Below are 21912 nucleotides of genomic sequence, written 5' to 3'. Positions count from 1 at the left end.
CTAAAGACTTTGTATTGCAATAACAAACTTGCCTGAGTCAGCCCACTTACATCTGAGAAACGCTATAAGCTTTGAGTAGCCAACTCTCTTATTTGCATGGTGCAAAAAACCGTGAACAAAAGAGGCCATCAGTATATGATTTCCCAAATAAGATTACACATCGCAGAGTGGGGTTGCCAGACTTTCCCCTAATTGTATGTAGGGGATTTAAACATTCATGGGGGAAGTTTCACAGTAAAGATGTATGGAAGTCAATGACAGATAGGGGGATTTTAAATGAGATATGGGGGAACATTTGTGAGGAATTTGAATGGGAGTTGATTGAATATTTTGAGGACTTTTTTTTTTTAGGAGTAATTGATTCAGGCATCTGGCAACACTGAGGCAAGTTGTGAACTAGGTTCAGTCTCAAATCAAGCAAAGAAACTGCAGTCATTTCCTTCATTTAAACATATGTTAGGCTTTAAGAACTCATCACCACTTTGTTGATAATTCGAGAGGCCAACATTGTTTTGACATTGGTGCAGCTGGCTTGATGAACAGTGTAGAGCCCGACCGATATATCGGTACGGCCGATATATCAGCCATTATTTGACTTTTTAGACAACATCGGGATCGGCAGTTATGCAGCCGATGTGTCCCGATTTTTAAATAAGTATAATAAACAAAAAAAAATAGATTATTTATCTGTACTTGTCTGTTCGAACGTTGTAATTGCTATTTACTGGAATTATCCCGTAGAGGGAGCTCTAATACAAGTGTGAACTGCGGCAGCTGACGCGCTACTTCTGTAATAAGACTTTTGTCACTCGTGCCTCATCCAATATTCTCCACTGCAAGACTTGTCTGTACAGATTTGATTGCCACAATAAAGGTATGTATATTTAGTGAAAGTTTTTAATTAAATGCGTTTATACGACCACTATGTTTATCAATCCTCATTATCAAGCTAACATATTTGGTTCACTTTAGCAAGCTAGCTGGCTAGCAAGCCTTTATGAAGTGGCAGTGAGCACATAAGCAGCGTAGGATCTACATTTCCAGAGGACATCGCTGTATTCTCAAATAAATAACCAGCCAAAATAAAATGGTGATTGAATGCATCACACATTTGTTTTTTTATCTGAGATGATATTAGCTACTATATGATGCTGTGTCGATAGCCAACGCGTTATTGCAAGCGAGTGTGTCATCTAGCCACGCGTCATCGTAGCAAACTAACCAGACAGGAAAAACACTGATAAAACACTTCTAACGTGGATCATTTTAAGCCATGTTATATACCTTTTTCGTGATAACATGAGAGAAGAATTGCTGTTGGAGAAGTGAATCAACCAACAGTTAGCGCAGGTAACCTGCACGAAAGCACATTGTAGTTTTTTTCACGCATTTCATCCAGTCAATTTAATTTCATCTAACGTTACACTTGATTGACTCATTAGCTCCGCTAGATAATGTCTTACTCTTTGTAAATAATTAATTTAACTTACTGAGAATATATAATAAGAAATAATGAGGCTGTGTCAATAGCTAATGAGTTATTGCGAGCGAGTGTGTCATCGAGTCACGCGTCAGAGCGCATTGTAGTTATTTTCACCACCGAATTCTTATGAACAGGGAAGCTCACAAGACAAAGTATTACTCATTGAGATCATGTAGTAGGAATAAAATAAGAAAATATAATTAATTTACTGAGAATAGATACTAAGAAATAATAATAACAAATTAATAACAACAACAATAATAATATTTATAAAAATACATGTTTGAAACTGGAAAACTGATTTTTTAAAATTAATTTTTTATAGATGGCTGGAAAAGAAAGGAGTAAAAGCAAGGTGTGGAGTTATTTTGATTTTACACACTTAAAGATGGTGTTTATATATATATATTTAATTTAATATCATCTTTTACATTTTTTTATCTAAAAAGTTCTTTGTGTGTTTATTTTTATTTTTATTTGTTTGCTTATAAGTTAAATGTTCTTAAATATAGAAACTTATAGAAACTTAAAATATAAGTTTTTCAAATTGATTTGAAAATGTTGCACTCTTTGACAAAACATCAGTAATCGGTGGGCTAGGACTCTCCAAAATCGGGATCGGCATCGGACCCAAAATTCTGGCATCGGTCGGGCTCTAGAACAGTGTATGATGCAGGAAACTGACACAATGCAGTTAGTCAACACAATTCCAAATATAGCCAAGGCAAATAAGTTCAACACTCCCGCTGCAGTTATGCAAGGCACGGCATTCAATAGAATTACAGGTCATAAAATTAGGACAGGCACTGACTAAGAAGATAAAGAGTGTAAAACATTTCAGCAAGGTGAGGATTATGTGAACTATGTTTAATTTTCTGAACCCAGCAGTTTTAACTGTTAACACCCTCGTTTGGCATCTGGCACTCTGAATACCGAACACAGTGCATCAACAGCTAAAACACCTCACTTATCCAACATGTAAAATATATTTATTTCATTTTAATTTGGTAATTATTATCAAACATATCAAATCTAAAGACAAGGTTCAACTACCTTAAAACAATTAACAAAGGTTATAGACATGGACAGTCACACAAGGAATGTTTGAAAGAAGATACCAAACCACAGCGTGTTTGTCCCAAAGTAATCCAAAAGGATGTGCCAAGACCAAAATATAAAAACAAAAAGGCAGCAGAATATTTTAAAAAACCAGAGATATAAATGTAGATACCAGACCTAGATGCTAGAATGCTAACTACAAGAAAGCCACATATTTTATCTAGTGGGAGGGGAGGGGGGAGGGGAATGGACACCCCCTCTGACATACATACACACACACACACATGCTGATCCACACTCACACACACACACACACACACACACACACATACAGATCCACACTCACACAGACACACACACACCACCCCACACACACACACACACATACACACACACGCATACAGACCCACACTCACACACAGACACACACATTCACACACACACACACACACACACATACAGACCCACACTCACACACAGACACACAGACACACACACAAACACACACACACACAAACACATGCAGACCCACACTCACAAAACAGACACACACATTCACACCTCCAATGGCTACCCCCAAGTTCGTCCTCTGTCTTATCTCTAGGTTATCCACTAAAGTACATCTGCATGGATAAAGCTACAAATTCATAAGAAATTGTCCCACACTGCTAATTAACGTGTTTAAAAAAACTTTTAAAAATTTGCCTATCGATTATATTGTTGTCATCAGCTAATTGCAAATTATTCAGTCGTCAACCTCGTGCCACTTATTTGTGAGCTAACCCCTAAACGCTAATTGAGTGAATTGCACAGAAACATGCCCATATTGGCTATTCATTTTTAAATTGGCTAAATGTTTCGGAAAGTCCTGTGAATCGCATAACATAGGCCTGTGCTAGGTTCATGCAGGAATTCACATCCAAAGCACAGTAGGTGAAATTACTTTCACTAGGAACTAGAGTCTGAAGTTGGAATCAGTCACTGCATGACTCACTCGTTCACTAGGAACTGAAGTCAGTGAACAAGAGTCTGAAGTTGGAATCAGTTGCTGCATGACTCTCGTTCTCGTTTGTGGAAGTCCATCCATCCATTATCTATACCCGCTTATCCTGGTCAGGGTCACAAGGCGAGAGGCAGGAAAACACCCTGGACAGGTCGCCAAACTATCACAAGGCACACACAACATTCACTCACCATTCACACACACTCAGAGTACATTACATTACATTACAGGCATTTAGCAGACGCTCTTATCCAGAGCGACTTACACAACTTTTTACATAGCATTTTTACATTGTATCCATTTATACAGCTGGATATATACTGAAGCAATGCAGGTTAAGTACCTTGCTCAACGGTACAACGGCAGTGTCCTTACCCGGGAATCGAACCTGCGACCTTTCGGTTACAAGCGCAGTTCCTTACCCACTGTGCCACACTCCGTCCTCCACCCCACCCACATGAACCCCACGTCCTCCAGTACCCCACCCACATGAACATGGGAAAACATGCAAACTTCACACAGAAAGGCCCAGGCCGGGATTCAAACCCAGGATGTTTTTGCTGTGAGGCGACAGTGCTACCAGCAGAATAAAACGTCATTTTATTCATAATCCTTTCAGAAACACCGCAATCCTGCAGCACAAACCAGTGTGTGATGAAGGAGTAAAACTCACCTTCATCAAAAGGTCAGTGTGTGAAAGAGAGTGGGGTAAATGTATGGATTTCATTAAGGTTCATAGCTGGTAAATGGAGATGGATGAAGACTGCAATGTGTGACAGGCCTGAAACATTTTACTACACAGGTCAATGTTTTACCATATCAATCAGACAGTCTGTATCCAGTTCTCACCAGTGACCTATTACAACAGGGACAGGGATTGTTTGACATTAGTACTTTCTTTTATTGATTTATTATCTCCCGTAGTTTATGTTTCAAAAAGATTACTTTCAGAAGGTCCTGAAAATGAATGGGAGTGAACTGGGAGCTGGACAACCAGGAGGAACAGCAATGCTGTTAACAGTTAACAGGGACAGCATATGTTGCTAGTATTCACACTATCCAAATACAATGGGGTAAACTCCACAAAATTACTTGTGAAATATCCTTTTAATTATCTTGGTACCTAATTAATTTCATTTGAGGATTGTGGGTATGCATCACAAGTTCTTTGTGTGTTCTTTTTCTTTATTTATCAATCTGTTGGGGAGAATCACGTGACCTACTGGGAAGATGGCTGCCTAGTGATTTTGTTCCTTGCCCTCTCTCCACTTCATGTAACTGTTTTCATTACAACTTAACTGTTCACTCCCAGTACAGTTTATTGGTGCTGTTGACCAATATATAAAATATGTCAATTTCTTCAAAAACAAAGACTCTTTCAGGCAAGACTCACCCAGAAAGGGACATGATGAGGAATCCTGTGCCATGCTATCAGCCATTGTAGAGGCTGTGTTAGAAAAACACAGACAATATATTGAGACACAGCTCTCCTGGATCGAGGGCGAAACCCGGTCCATATGAGCTGGAATCTCTCAATATTCGCTCGGCATGAAAGAGCTACAAGCTGAATTTGCCGGTTTGCAAGCCAAAGTTAAACTAGCCGAAACCGCTGCCTCGCTGCACCAGGCCAAACAGGATCAGCTTGAGGCTAAAATGGCGAAGCTGGAGGATAGGAGCAGGTGATGCAACCTTCGCATTGTTAACCAACCAGAGAATTCCGAAGAATCCGACCCGGTTGGTTTTCTTACCAATTCCCTCAAAGAGTGATTCCCCTCTCTGGCTGACAGGACTATAGAAGTAATGAGGGCTCACCGTTTCTATGGCGGCTGATCAAAAACAGCAGACGGACCTGAAACATTGATTATTAATCTGCTGGGGTACACGGATCGACAGCATATTTCACAAGCCGCCAGGAAATCACCAGTGAAGTTTAATGGGATAGTCATTCGTTTTTATCCTGACTTCAGCAATTACACAGCACAGCGGCACAGAGCCTTCTCTTCTCTGCTGGCAGTAACCTGTGATCGCAGTCTCCAGACATTCCTAATATACCCAGCCACGCTGAAGCTCACTCACAATAGTGCACAGCACCTTTTCAAGTCTCCGGCTGAGGCAAGTCAGTTCATCAAATGTCTTTCCTGCTAGAGCTGCTCCAGTCAGCTGTAAGAGCTTGTATAGTGAAGTGGAAAGGTATGGGAGCAACAACAGCTCAGCAGCGAAGCGGTACGCCACACAAGCTCACAAAATGGGGTGCTGAAGCTTGTAGCGTGTAAAAATCATCTTTCCATGGTTGCAATACTCACTACAGAGTTCCAAACCACCTCTGGAAACAACATCAGAACAAAAACTGCTCGTCAAGATCTTCATGAAATGAGTTTCCATGGCCAAGCAGCGGTACACAAGCCTAAGATCATGATGTGCAATGCCAAGCGTCAGCTGGAGTGGTGTAAAACACACTGCCATTGGACTCTGGAGCAGTGGAAATGCATTCTCTGGAGTGATGAATCACACTTCTCTACCTGGCAGTCTGACGGACGAATCTGGGCTTGGTGGAATGCATAGTGCCAACTGTATAGTATGAAGGAGGAGGAATCATGGTCTGGGGCTGTTTTTCATGGTTTGGGCTAGACCCCTTAGTTCCTCTGAAGGGAAATCTTAATGCTACAGCATATAATGCCATTCAAGAAAATTGTGTGTGGCAACAGCTTGGGGAAAGCCCTTTCCTGTTTCAGCATGACACTGTTCCAGTGCACAAAGCAAGGCACATAAAGAAATGGTTTGCTGAGTTTGCTGGGGAAGAGTTTGGCACAGAGCCCTGACCTCCAGTCCATCAAACACCTTTGAGTGATTTAGAAAGCCTTATGCCCAACATCAGTGCCCAACCTCACTAATGCTCTTGCAGCTGCATGGAAGCAAATCCCCACAGCCATGTTCCAAAATCTACTAGAAAGCCTTCCCAGAAGAGTGGAGGCAGTTACAGAAGCAAAGGGGGGTCCAAATCCATATTAATGCCCATGGTTTTTGAATGAGATGTTCAACAAGGGTGTGATGTTCCGTTGTCCACACACTTTTGGAAATGTAGTGTATGAGCATACCCCAGTCAATACGCTGATCTGCAAACTCACACAAACATTGAGGTTACAGGCTTTGAAAATGCAATCAGTTTCAATCAGTTTCCAAATTCAGACATACACAACCATACTCAGGAATTATTTTTTGTTAAGGTCACACAGTACACAGCACTACTCACCCCAGTCTCTGCAGTTTACAGTTTGGACTCATCAGTCCAGCACAGAGCAGCTTCACTCCTGAATCTCGCAGGTTATTGTAGCTGAGGTCCAGATCTCTCAGGGGTGAGTTTGATGACTGGAGAGCTGAGGCCACAATATCACATGACTTCTCTGTGAGGTCACAGCTGTTCAGTCTGCAAAGAAGAGCTCATATATTATAATTATATTAGGTATACATAAAACATATGGTAAATGATACAAATGATAGTGTTTAGCGATGAAGACTGAAACTGAGGATTTTAAGGTTGATGGTGTTCTGAGGAAGATATCTGTGCTACACTCTCCAACTGCAACTGAGAATTAGATGTCCTTCTGGACTGAAATCTGACAGTTCTACGGAAGTAATTCTGACCCAAATGGCCCATTTTCTTATTCTGTAAGTTCTCTGAATTGGGGCAAAGAGCCAATCTACTTTTTCTATGATCTTTTCACTGGGCTTAACCCTCCCATCCCAGAATTGCAGCTGCCATCAAAGATGCAAAATGATAACGCACGTGAGTTTGTTTCTTCAGTTTTGGTTTTCTGTGACAAACTACCCATAGCATAGCATATAGATAAGTCTCTCATTTGTTCTCTTCTAATTAGTAATTAATTATGCATAGACCAGGAAGAGAAGGGGAACCCCCCTCCTTCAAACACATGGCAGGGTTTCAAACAACGTTTGTTCTTATAATTAAAACTTACAAGTAAAAGCAAGGAATGTTTTTTCTTCACAAACAGTTTGGCAATTACAGAAATAAGTATAACTAATTCACCAATTATAAGTATAACTAATGTCTTAGCTTTGTCTTGCTTCTCAGCTTTGCGTCTTTGGCTTTGACCAGTTTTAATGTGGGAGAGACAAGCTGTGGTTTGGTTTTGACTTTCATTCATTTCTTTCATGATTATCTTTTACTTCATTTCCAGGACTGTCTAATATCGTTTTTGATCATGTAGTTGAGACTGTGTTATTAAATTAGATGTTTAATTGGGCCCTATTTCTCAGTCAAGGCACAACTGTCAAACACTAGCAGCAATGCAAGGCGCTGGTGAATTTGGGTATTTCAGTCATTTCTTAACTCCAGGCACTAGCGAAACTGTGGCACAGTTATAAAAGAGGTTCAATAAGAATAAATGGTTCTGTGGGTGTGGTTGGGTTTGCTTTCATTATTGTCAATCAGATCACCCCATTTATTTCCCTTTAGGAAACACAGCCAAATGCTAATGCTACCATGGCTGAAGAGCAAGCGTGTTGTGATCACCTCTACTGAAGGGAGGAGAGTTTTCTCTAGCATAACTAGAAGTCTGTACAACACTAAATTCCTAGGCCTTGCAGCAGGGCCCCTCTGTCTCCAGGCACTGAACCTCCCAAGGACAACAAGAAGTTAAAAATATTGTATCTATGTGTGTGTGTGTGTGGGTCTATGTGTGTGTCTGGTTTTCTTTAACCCTGTCTCTTATGTAAGCTCTGGAGAGCTTGGCTTTCCTACTTATCCTCCCCCTGCCATCCTGCCAGGGAGGAACCAGCTATGACGCCATGCTGCCCAGGACTCTGAAAGCAACCGATCGACCAAACTATGATATAAAGCTTGTTTATGTAACACTGAAGACTAAGAGGTCACCGTGTGCTTATTCAGTATTCATGCTATATGACTAGACACAGCCAAACATTTACTTTGTTAAATCTGACAATATGCATATGTATTAACCATGTACCAATCAGAAATCTTACAATATGCATATGTATTAACCATGTACCAATCAGAATTATGTATGTTATTGTTAACCACTTTTTGCTAATAAAAGCAGGGACCGGACTTATCCATCTTGTTGTTTGTGCCAATCAGATGTAGAATTATGTATGTTATTGTTAAAACACTTTTTGCTTATGAAAGCAGGGACTGCCCCTGCTTTCTCCAGTTCAGGCTTATCCATCTTGTTGAGTGTAGGTTCCGGACTCTTTCTGCAGAAATAAATCCTATTTCATACATGGATATACCTCGCCGTGCTGGTTATTCTAAGAGGAGAATTTTCTCTGCCCAACATTATGAACAATTACAACCATTATAAGAACCTCTACAAACCAATGAAGATGAAACTGAATAGTTTAGATTCATTATTTTGTTAATATTTAAACAAAAACAGTGTATTTTCTGTTCATATGCCAGTGCTAAGAGGTATAATAAATGGTTCTGTTCCCGAGAACAGTTACGCAGGGAGAATATTCCCAGACTGGCCAGGAGCAGGAGGCAGCTGGCAGAGACAGCCTCCAGTCGGGCTCTCCATCCTGCTGCTGCCACTACTGTTTCAGCTAGGCAGGCATCACGCTTGTGCACCAGCGGACAGGAATGAAGCATTTTGTCTGGATTTACTATAGCTTTTCTGTTTCTTTGCTGTCCATTTTTGCTTCATACCACTATTTAAAATAAACAAAAAAATTATTTACTTCACCTAAGTGTCATTCATTTCAGACATCCACTTGATAAGATGAATGTACACTCACTAGTGAAACGGCTCCACAGGCAACCAGTCCCTGCTCTCTCGTGCACTCTGTGCTCTGTAATATCTTTAGTGATCTGTAATATCTGTAGTGCGACTCTGCTTCTCTGCGTATGAAAGTCCTGTAATGTTTCCTCCGTGAGGGTCTATGTCACATCCATGGTGTATGGCTATGGATACAGAACACAGCACACACAAAGAATGCACTGACTCTCTGAGGGCTGTACAGTGATGTACCACCCAGTCCATCCAACATTCTAAAATGCATTTTCAACATTCCATAGGCCCACTCAATCATTGACCTAGCCCAGCCAAACACATGATTAAAAGCAAGTTTCCAGTGCATTCTGGGCTCATTGTAAACACTATCTGAGGGGTGTAAAGCCAGTCTCCCACCTGTCTCATTCAAGTAGCTTACACAATTAACTCCACTGCCCAAATAGCTGGCATTGGACTGCATAACTGAATACAGCTTTCCTTTAAAATAGTTCAACTGAAATAAACAAAATATTTCTTGTATCTGTGTTATGTGTGTATGGACTCACATGTGTGGCACAGTTATAATGCCAAAATAGCACGAGTTAAAACCTGGTATGGGTTGGTTTAACTGCAAACGCATTATTCAACACCAAACTAACACAGTGCCGAATGTTTCTATTGGCACATCCCCGATTGCACCAACAAACCCATGTTGACACAACCAGATTAACATTACATTACATTACAGGCATTTAGCAGACGCTCTTATCCAGAGCGACGTACATCAATTAACCACAGACCATAAAACTAATAACCCTGGTGAAAGTGAAAAATATGACACAAGCAATTCCAGGTGTGTTTGTGCCTGTGCTGTCACCAAAATACGGCACCTTTTCTTAATTCTGTAACTTAATATAGCATCTCTTCATTTTAATCTGCTAGAATTGTATGTTCTAATAAAGGTTGATCTATCAGATTACTCTGATATCAATAAACTCCTTATTTATTTCACAATTGCTATCTTTGCAAATAATTAGTAAATGTATTAAATTAGTAAATAGTAATAGTAAATTAAATTAAATATATGATAAGTGATGAGGTTTTGCATTTGATGCTTCTTATGTTCTGGATATAAAACATCAAATGAGGGCACTAGTTAAAACATCTTGATTCAGAAATTTTTTTTTTTAAACCAAATTTTCACTTGCCTTTATTGCACTTTATTCTTACTAGAAATTGAAAGTGGGAAAAGATGTGGTCAATCATCTACATTATTAATGACATAATACTTACATGGCCTTCCTGCAGTTCCTGACTACAGGTACCAGTCTCTGATGACCTGCTGCTGATGTGTTGTAGGTCTTCAAGTCAAACTCATCCAGGATCTCCTCTGACATCAGTAACACAAAGGCCAGAGCTGAACACTGGTCTGGTTCCAGCTTTTTATCAGAAAGTTTTCCTGATCTCAGGGAATTCTGGATTTCCTCCACTAGAGAGTTGTCATTCAGTTCACTGAGACAGTGGAACAGATTGATGATCCTCTCTGCTGAAGACTCTTCTCTGATCCTGTCCTTAATGTACTGGACTGTTTGCTCAATGCTCTCTGATCTGCTTTCTGTCTCTGTCAATATTCCTCCTGAGAGAGTCTGAATGGAGTCCAGTGAGAGGCCAAGAAGGAATCGGAGGAAAAGGTCCAGGTGTCCATTCTTACTCTCTAAGGCCTGATCCACTGCACTCCTGTGTAACTCAGACAGCTGCACTCTGTCACTGTGAGGTTTTGATTCTTCTGCTCTGAGTACATTTCTGTTCTCATTTACACATGAATGAAACACAAACAAGGCAGCCAGATACTCCTGAATGCTCAGATGCACAAAGCAGTAGACCTTCTCCTGATACAACCCACACTCCTCTTTAAAGATCTCTGTGCACACCCCAGAGTACACTGAAGCTTCACTGACATCAATGCCACTCTCTCTCAGGTCCTCTTCATAGAATATCAGATTGCCCTTTTCCAGCTGTCGAAAAGCCAGCTTCCCCAGTTTCAGGATGATTTCTGTATCTGATGCTGACATCTTCTTTGGGTCTGTCTCATCAGTGCCATGATACTTCTGATTCTTCACATTAGTCTGAATGAGCAGGAAGTGTGTGTACATTTCAGTCAGCGTTTTGGGCAGATCTCCACTCTCTGCTTTACCCAACATTGTCTCCAGAACAGTAGCAGAAATCCAGCAGAAGACTGGTATGTGACACATGATGTAGAGACTCCTGGATGACTTTATGTGTGAGATAATTCTGTTGGTCTGGTTCTGATCACTGATTCGCTTCCTGAAGTACTCCTCCTTCTGTGGGTCATTGAACCCTCGTACCTCTGTCACCTGGTGGACACACTCAGGAGGAATCTGATTGGCTGCTGCTGGTCGGGAAGTGATCCAGAGGAGAGCAGAAGGAAGCAGATTCCCCTTAATGAGGTTGGTCAGCAGCACATCCACTGATGATGACTCTGTTACATCATGGCAGATCTCTTTGCTTTGGAAATCTAGAGGAAGTCGACACTCATCCAGACCATCAAAGATAAACACCACTTTGACTTCATCACCTTCAACACTTTTGATCTCTTTCACTTGTGGAAAGTAGTGCTGCAGAAGATGCATTAGACTGAATGCTTTTTCCTTCTTCAAATTCAGATCTCGGAAAGGAAGAGTGAAGATGAAATCAACGTCCTGATTGGCTTTTCCTTCTGCCCAGTCCAGAATGAACTTCTGCACAGAGACGGTTTTCCCAATGCCAGCGATGCCCTTTGTAAGCACAGTTCTGGGTTTCTCTTGTCCAGGTAAAGGCTTAAAGATCTCATTGCAGAGGATTGCAGTCTCCTGTGTGGTTTGTCTCTTGGATGCTGTCTCAATCTGTCTGACCTCGTGTTCATTATTAACCCCGCCACTTCCCCCCTCTGTGATGTAGAGCTCTGTATAGATATCATTCAAAAGGGTTCGGTTGCCCTGCTTTGCTAAACCTTCAAGTATGCATTCAAACTGCTTCTTCAGATGAGTTTTCAGTTCCTGCTGGGCTCTTTTTATGGATTCATCTGAAAAGAGGAAATATGATAAATAACTGTTTAAAATAAGATTAAAATTTCCCTTTCAATTAACAGATTTTAAGAAGAAACAATCAATAAAAATATTAGTGCATTCAGTGTTCACAGTATTTTACACATACAGTATCATAGTGTTACATACTTCTATCAGTATGTTACACACCTCACACAGTAATACACGCCTTTATCACAGTGTAAAACACACCCCTCACACAGTATTACATACATTCCATCCTTGAAATTGAATTTCTTGCTGCATGAGCATCAGTGTCACTGTCACTCTCGTTATAATCGTTTTTGATTGAATGAACACAAATGGGTTTTTTTTTCATTATGGTGAAAAGGAGAACGCACTTTTTCGATTCTGAGTTCCCAACCTACTGCCAGTGTCTGATGATGTGTAGCTATCCCTCCAACAAGAGTGACTAGCTACACAGAAAAGGGAAGCTAATTTTTGGAATCATATTAAAGAAAACTGCTGTTATTTTCTGGCAAGTTAACAATGTATATGTTGCTATTTGATTATAGCTGAAGCATTTCTGACATTGAACATGAGAAAAATTGTAAAAATATGTTTTCTGAAAAATCGCCAAAATGGGATTGACCAGAGTCTTACACAGGTTTTATATTGCAGACTTACAATATGACAAGAAAGTTAGGGATCGGATCCATAAAAATACTTGAATGGCGACTACGCTGACTACTATCCTAAAGTATGGTACCCGATACCAGACCACTATTAGCTGGGACTTTATTTTTCCCAAATAGCGTACAAATGATATCTCAAAACCACAGAGCTAAGCACTCCTCTAAAGATGGCCAGTCACCCCAAAATACAACGTAGTGTGACATCAAGTACAATTTCTCAATGCAGAATGATGGAAGCTGTCTCTGAGGAAAAAACATAGATGCTGCCTCCTACTGTCAGAACCCCACAAGTAGCCTATTTCCCTCTGGCTGGCAGAACCTCTGCCATAGAGGCAAATGCATCAAATGAAACCCTAAATCACTGTATTGAAAACGCAGGTGCCAGACCAGGTAACATTAAACGTAGGTTAATAAGACATAGGAAAAATGATTTCATGAATCAAAACATAGTTACCCATTCTTACTCTTACAAACAGCATGAACCCCACCACCCCTACCTAAGGGACAGTGAAATCAATTAAACTGAAAAAATGCATTTATCATTTTAAAAAATGTTTCTTATCTTGATTATTAACTACTGTACTCAATGAACCCCTAATAATTTTTTTTTTTTTAACTACATAATGTTAGGCTAAAATGTTTTGTTTGTTAATATTTTTCTTTCCTCTTTAGCTGTATGTTTGATTTGCATAAGCTTAGGTAATGAAAATAAAAAAGCCATTATGCTTTATTCAAACTTCCACAAGTTATATTTTGTAAAGACAAGCTCCTGCACATGAGCTGGGGGCAGTCTACGTTGGGGAGACACAACATCCCTTGCTATGTTGAAAGTTGCTTGAAACACTCGGGGGGCAGGTCAGATATTTTAGAGTCACATGAGCCAGTGCTGGGTGTGTCATTAGCCAACAACCTGTAATGTTTTAACTCTAGTAAGGCCTCGTTGTTTTGCTGTGTACTACCGCTTACAAAACCGTACACTGCAAAAAAAACACTATTTTCTTGAAGTAAAGTAAACAACTGAATAAATTTTAACATTTGTACTTCTAAATTTTAGCGGTTTTGTTATATAGGCTAAGGGAAAATGTATTGAGGCATATTACAGGAACACTGAGAAAAGCGCCAAAATGTGCATGACAAAACGCAAAACAGAAAAAGTACTTAAAGAAATGCAAAGTACAATATGCACCGCCACTCTCCTCTTATCAATTCCACAGAGAACGCACAGCTTTGGTGGTTTGCTGGAACCGCACACACACAAATCGGATATATTTCACTCAGTTGTCATGTAGCTATTTTATTCAGTTTATTCAAAGTCTCAGTTTCAGAGAAAACACAAAAATATATTGATGGAAGTGGGTAACACTTTGGCATGGTCTGGCTTATCCGTCTCTCTCTCTCTTTTCTGTTATTTCATAATCAATCATTTAATGTTTTGTTGTATGTCTTCTGTTTTGTAATTTTGAAGCAGTGAGCCTGCATTCAATAAAGAATGTATGATTTCAACGCATTAATCTATTTGACTGCTTTGTAGTAAATTCAATTAGCTAATGTTAAAACCCTTGTTTTGACTTGTTGGTTGATTCCACCAGTTTTCTGTAGACTGACTTATCAATGAATTTGGCAAATTAACTGATAATTAATAAATAGGATAGGATAAAGGGGTCATCATATTCTTGGTTTGCACATCTGCAGGCGCACAAGTAGGACTTGAACACCCCGTTGCAGGGTCATGCTTTTGCTTTTGGAATGAGCTTCTTTACAGCGTGAGACACCCGGAAGTCCTTATAATCTAATACTTTTATACTGACTGCTGCGTTTGATTCCTGGATACAAACTCAGGGCAGTCTGTCTGATGGGACAGTGGTCTAGTTACTGGTTTTTGAGCAAAAGCTTTAACCCCCCTCAAGGACATTTAATCTTGTTTATTTACTTGTCCCCGTAATCACTGCTTGAGGCAATATTTTAATAAATGTAAATGCCTTTGTATACATGTTATTTGTGGCATTTTATATATGTAATATTGTCAATGTAAAACACTATTATGAAAGTGTAGATGCTATAAATCATTGTTAGATTTACTATCTAAGTGAGGGAAAACTCTTACTGTGCTGTTCATCTCTCTCCAGTGAGCCGGCAAGATCTTTCTGCTTCATGTTCCTCAGGATGTGGAGTGTGATCTTCAGAGACCTCTCACTGCCACAGGTCTCCAGCATCTTCTCAACTATGTACAGGGGCTCAGGATCCTCCTGCTCTCTCTCAGTGCATTCTGGGTAATCATCAATTTGATGACTCTGGAACCATTTCTTCATACGTGTCATAAACTTATCCAGCACAGACGAATCTTCAGGCAAACTCTTAAAGCATTCTGGAAAGTCCCGTCTCAGGTGGCTCTTAAACCGTTTTAACTTGTTATCCTTCTTTAACTTCATCAGAGTGCGCAGAAGAGACTGAAACAAACACACGAAGAGGTGTGCTGTATCAGTGTGAAATAAACACATGAAGAGGTGTGCTGTATCAGTGTGGAATAAACACATGAAAAGGTGTGCTGTATCAGTGCGAAATAAACACATGAAGAGGTGTGCTGTATCACTGTGAAACAAACACATGAAGAGGTGTGCTGTATCAGTGTGAAATAAACACATGAAGAGGTGTGCTGTATCAGTGTGAAATAAACACAGGAAGAGGTGTGCTGTATCAGTGTGAAATAAACACATGACGAGGTGTGCTTTATCAGAGTGTGAAATAAACACATGAAGAGGTGTGCTGTATCAGAGTGTGAAATAAACACATGAAGAGGTGTGTTGTATCAGTGTGAAATAAACACATGAAGAGGTGTGCTGTATCAGTGTGAAATAAACACATGAAGAGGTGTGCTGTATCAGTGTGAAATAAACACATGAAGAGGTGTGCTGTATCAGAGTGTGAAATAAACACATGAAGAGGTGTGCTGTATCAGTGTGAAATAAACACATGAAGAGGTGTGCTGTATCAGAGTGAAATAAACACATGAAGAGTGTGCTGCATCACAATAATAAATGAACACATGACAAATAAATAGGTCATAATACATGTGAACTGTAACACTGACATTTTGTGATGTGACTTGTATGGTTACACATGTATTTGCAGATTATCCTGGATAAAGACATGACTCCTTTATGTTGGCCAACTCAGTCATACCTGCAGTCTTCTGGGGGAATCCCACTCCTGGAGGGGTGGCTGTTAGGGGACAATGGCTTTCCGTTAAAGACATGGCTGAAGATAATATAATAGAGTGCGTGAGTAGTCATTCAATTAAAAACTCACAAAACCATGCACTGTAGCCCAATAGAGAGGACGTTTGGAATTCTGAAAATGCACTTCAGATGTTTGCATAAGTCAGGTGGAACTTTACAATACAGCCCTCAGAAGGCCTGAATATTCTTTGTGGCGTGTTGTGTGTTGCATAACGTTGCCAAAGTCATGGATGTCTCAGACATAAATGAGGACACATTATAGGACTTTAGAAGGCGTGATGCTGAACTGTATGTGCTGATGCATATTAATGAACCGAGATACCCCAGCAGCACGGGCGAGGAGGAATCAGCTGGCAGAAGAGCTGCTTCATCTACAGCCTGTTATGCAGACAGAATGGTTCATTTGATTTAAAAAATCCACAACATTGCCCAGCGAATACTGCATTTATTTCAACATTTTAAATCACATTTTTATGATTTATTTTCAAATATGTTCTGCGGGATTCACTGAGCATGATGGTCATTTTAGATCTCCAAATTTTAATGGACTCGCACAGAAACAGGTCTTTTATGACAGAGGTAAATCTGTTTTTCTAAGACTTTTAAAATCCACCATTATATTATCAATCCACCAAGGTGCAAGTGCAGGTGGCTTTATAAGGAATGTGAGATGATATGCTGATTGGTTTATCACATGTTTATGCCCAGGACACACCTATAAATTAAGACAGTAAGTTCAGCCCATTGGAACCTCGTGCCTTACATTGTGCTCAAATAATCCACTGTTAAACGAGAATAAGTGGGTTTGGACACAACCTAAATGCACTTGTACCATGCACTTTAGACCATGCGCTAAGATCATTAAAATAGTGCATTTAGTAAAAAGCTGGTTTATTGTGTTCATATGATATTCCACTTTAGATGGTCATGAATAATATAAAAAAGGTGCAATATGTTATTAATGTTAAGGGCAATGTCAGGCACTTGTAAACATTTGTGTAAGTTGTGTAAGTCGCTCTGGATAAGAGCGTCTGCTAAATGCCTGTAATGTAATGTAATTATCCTTGCACTAAATTATATAGGCATTATATATACTCAAATGGATTTACTGCACAAAGAAAACACATAACCAATTAAAAAAGATCTCATACCTTTTTTGCGGTAGATAATTTATCTGAACTCTTCTCTTCGAAAGAGCTGGACTTCAGTGACTGCTGGATCCTGTGAACAAAACATGGAGACAGAGCTTCCAGTGAAACTCATCCTCTTACTGCAGCTCAAACTCACAGCACATGGAGACAGAGCTTCCAGTTAAACTCATCTACTTAATGTAGCTTTAACTCACAGCACATGGACACACATCTTACAGTTAAAGTCATCCTCCTACTGCAGCTCAAACTCACAGCACATGGAGAGAGAACTGCCAGTTAAACTCATCCTCTTACTGCAGCTCTAACTCACAACACATGGAGACAGAGCTTCCAGTGAAACTCGTCCTCTTACTGTAGCTCTAACTCACAGCAAATGGAGACAGAGCTTCCAGTTAATCTCATCCTCTTACTGCAGCTCTAATTCACAGCACATGGAGACAGAGCTTCCAGTTAAACTCATCCTCTTACTGCAGCTCTAACTAACAGCACATGGAGATAGAGCTTCCAGTTAAACTCATCCTCTTACTGCAGCTCTAACACACAGCACAACTGAATGTGACATAATACACCCACCTATGCATGAAAGTTCTCAGTGAGATTGAACAGTAGTGTCGATATGATCATATTTAATTACCTGTGATCACCTGTAAACTCTCTTTTAAGTAGATTGGACGATCCATTGATTCATTACTCTTCATAGACAGACAGTTGGGTACAGGTGACCCTGCTGTTTCTACCTGGACCCTGTGAATAAAACATGGGGACAGAGCTTCCAGTTAAACTCATCCTCTTACTGCAGCTCTAACTAACAGCACATGGAGACAGAGCATCCAGTTAAACTCATCCTCTTACTGCAGCTCTAATTCACAGCACATGGAGACAAAGCTTCCAGTTAAACGCATCCTCTTACAGCAGCTCTATCCAGAAGAATCTGTTTTACAAATGTCTACTGAACCATTTGCATAGTTTCTCTCTTGTACACACATCAGAGTTAGAAATGAATGAGCGTTGCACACTGAATGTACAAAGCAAGTTCTGTCAGGAAACTCAAAAATCGCAGCTGACCAATCCATTAACCGCATACTTGTGCGTTTCCACAATCATCCAATTGCATACACACAACACTCTTCTCTTACCCATCCAATCACAGGGCATACATCACCAATGGAGCGCCTTATTAAACCACCAATCAGACCTCTCAGCGCTGCTGCTTGCCTGCGCTGCTTTTGCCTGCTTCACTGCTGCTGCTCAGAACTGCACTCACCCTCCACCACCCCAGCACCACCTACTGTTTGGATCTGCTTCTAGATACTGGGGTTTTCAGGTATTCCTCCTGTTTAGTAGGGGAGATGTATAGTACTCCCTGTTAAATAGGGTACCTAAAGCAGATCCATTCACCACCAAACCAAAATATGTATTTACATATCCATGTAAATAGTTTAATACATACGGAGCCCCTAAAGGGACGTGGGTGAGAAAAAAAATGTTAAAATAAAAATATATACAGTACTGTGCAAAAGTTTTAGCCAGCTGTGAAAAAATGCTGTAAAGTAAGAATGCTTTCGAAAATATAAGTGTTAATAGTTTATTTTTATCAATTAACAAAATGAATGAACAGAAGAAAAATCTCAATCAAATCAATATTTGCTGTGACGACCCTTTGCCTTCAAAACAGCATCAATTCTTCTAGGTACACTTGCACACAGTTTTTGAAGGAACTCGGCAGGTAGGTTGTTCCAAACATCTTGGAGAACTAACCACAGTTCTTCTGTGGATTTAGGCAGCCTCAAATGCTTCTGTCTCTTCATGTAATCTCAGATAGACTTGATGATGTTGAGATCAGGCTCTGTGGGGCCATACCATCACTTCCATGACTCCTTGTTCTTCTTTACGCTGAAGATAGTTCTTAATGACATTGGCTGTATGTTTGGGGTCGTTGTCCTGCTGCAGAATAAATTTGGGGCCAATCAGATGCCTCCCTGATGGTATTGAATGATGGATAAGTATCTGCCTGTACTTCTCAGCATTGAGGAGACCATTAATTCTGACCAAATCCCCAACTCCATTTGTAGAAATGCAGCCCCAAACTCCAAACTTGCAAGGAACCTCCACCATGCTTCACTGTTGCCTGCAGACACTCAGTCTTGTACCACTCTCCAGTCCTTCAGCGAACAAACTGCCTTCTGCTACAGTCAAATATTTCAAATTTTGACTCATCAGTCCAGAGCACCTGCTGCCATTTTTCTGCACCCCAGTTCCTGTGTGTTCGTGCACAGTTGAGTGGCCTTGTTTCCACATCGGAGGTATGGCTTTTTGGCTGCAATTCTTCCATGAAGACCACTTCTGACCAGACTTATCAGGACAGTAGATGGGTGTACCTGGGTCCCACTGGTTTCTGCCAATTCTGAGCTGATGGCACTGCTGGACATCTTCCGATTGCGAAGGGAAGTAAGCATGATGTGTCTTTCATCTGCTGCACTAAGTTTCCTTGGCCGACCACTGCGTCTACGGTCCTCAACGTTGCCCGTTTCTTTGTGCTTCTTCAAAAGAGCTTGGACAGCACATATGGAAACCCCTGTCTGCCTTCCAATTTCTGCCTGGGAGAGACCTTGCTGATGCAGTATAACTACCTTGTGTCTTGTTGCTGTGCTCAGTCTTTCCATGGTGTATGACTTCTGACATTAAACTGTCTTCAGCAACCTCACCTTGGTAGCAGAGTTTGGCTGTTCCTCACCCAGTTTTAACCCTCCTACACAGCTGTTTCTGTTTCAGTTAATATTGTATTTCAACCTACATATTAAATTGATGATCATTAGCTCCTGTTTGGTATAATTGGTTAATCATACACCTGACTATATTCCTACAAAATCCCCGACTTTGTGCAAGTGTACCTAGAAGAATTGATGCTGGTTTGAAGGCAAAGGGTGGTCACACCAAATATTGATTTGATTTAGATTTTTTTCTGTTCACTCTGCATTTTGTTAATTGATAAAAATAAACTATTAACATTTCTATTTTTGAAAGCATTCTTACTTTACAGCATTTTTTCACACCTGCCTAAAACTTTTGCACAGTACTGTATATATGTATATAAATAACAATACATACAATAACAATACATTCGGGCCATTGTCATGGTGTCATAATGTCCTGGGGAACCATAAACATGGAGGAGCAGCTGCTTGTGTTTTGCTTTAAACTTCGCTTTAAATATAAAGATGTCAGCTGTTAGACTATTGTGAATACATATAGGCTACACTCAATTCCTCTGCCACACACATAATAAATACTTAGATAATATGCATTTATATTGGTTAGCAAGGGCTAGTTAGACCATTCTGAATACGTATAGCCTTGCGACACTCAGTAAGTCTTCTATCACACACAGTACATAAATACATGTGTTTATTTACTCAGGTGTATGTGTTACATAGTGAGAGGGACAGCTAGCTAGACTATTGTGAATACCTACTCTCAGTCATTCCTCTAGCTAACACATACACAGAATGTACTTACTGCTGTGTATGACAGAGGAATGACTGAGTGTAGACTATACGCATTTACAATAGTTTAGCTAAGATTTTCATATTTTAAATCAAGTTCACAGCAAAACATAAGCAGCTGCTCCTCCATGTTTACAGATTACCAGGACATTATGACACTGTGACTTTTTTTTTTTTTTTTTTAATTTTTGCCAGAGAACCCAAAAGTTTTTGCGAAATCTCACAATAACTTTGCAAGGGGTACGTGATACGTGACTTGTCCTAACTGAAACTCATAAAATGTGGTTGCAGTTCATCAGTTAATCCTTGTTGATTAATTTGCATGAAATATGAAGCTGCTCCTGTTTGGACAGTGTTAACAGCTAGAATATAGGAGTGAGGGGTAGAGAGAGTAACTCTGGCACTGTGGAAATGGATCCACGGTGACTTATACCTGCAGAAACTCAACAAGAAAAAACACCATCTAAACAGCTGTGACCCAATATGGTATAGCACACCTCCCCCTGAACACGCCATAATACACCATCTACATCGGAATATGACATAATACACCCACCTACACCTGAATATGACATAATACACCACCTACACCTGAATATGACATAATACACCCACCTACACCTGAATATGACATAATACACCCACCTACACCTGAAGTTAGAAATATTACATGTACATGTGTTTGTGTGTGTGTGTCTATGTGTGTGTCTGTGTTTTCTTTCTCTCTGTCTTATACATTTCTAGAAGTCCAAACTGGTGAGCTTGGATTTCCTCTTTATCCTCCCCCCTGCCATCCTGCCAGGAAGAACGCTATGATGCCATGCGGCCCAGGACTCTGAAAGCAACCGATCGATAAAAACCAAACTATTATTTCTGTATATGTAACACTGAAGACAAAGAGGTCACCATGTGCTTATTCAGTATTCATGCTATTGGGATGGCAGGTATGGCATCCCGCCAAGTTACGCCTTGGCGGGGCATGCCCATACCT

The 21912-nt window shown here is 40.2% G+C and overlaps 2 protein-coding genes and 1 long non-coding RNA gene across 3 annotated transcripts in view; 1 reads left to right on the top strand and 2 right to left on the bottom strand.

Annotated features, from left to right (window-relative positions):
• LOC135242400 (protein NLRC3-like) overlaps positions 1 to 21912 on the bottom strand; it is a 1894071-nt gene that overhangs the window by 1488234 nt on the left and 383925 nt on the right. The window lies entirely within an intron of this gene.
• The window catches only part of LOC135242451 (uncharacterized), a 641023-nt gene that overhangs the window by 464070 nt on the left and 155041 nt on the right, over positions 1 to 21912 (top strand). The gene's annotated exons all lie outside the window — the stretch shown is intronic.
• LOC135242405 (NACHT, LRR and PYD domains-containing protein 12-like) overlaps positions 1 to 21912 on the bottom strand; it is a 237563-nt gene that overhangs the window by 62922 nt on the left and 152729 nt on the right. The window contains 5 exon segments of the mRNA XM_064313466.1: positions 6796 to 6969; positions 10586 to 12374; positions 15136 to 15478; positions 16212 to 16250; positions 17419 to 17488. Coding sequence (XP_064169536.1) covers positions 6796 to 6969; positions 10586 to 12374; positions 15136 to 15478; positions 16212 to 16250; positions 17419 to 17488 — 2415 coding nt within the window.

The sequence above is a fragment of the Anguilla rostrata genome, chromosome 16 (assembly GCF_018555375.3).
Source record: "Anguilla rostrata isolate EN2019 chromosome 16, ASM1855537v3, whole genome shotgun sequence".
Taxonomy (NCBI): Eukaryota; Metazoa; Chordata; class Actinopteri; order Anguilliformes; family Anguillidae; genus Anguilla; species Anguilla rostrata.
Note: the sequence above shows the minus strand (reverse complement) of the source record. Positions and strands in the feature narration are given on the sequence as shown.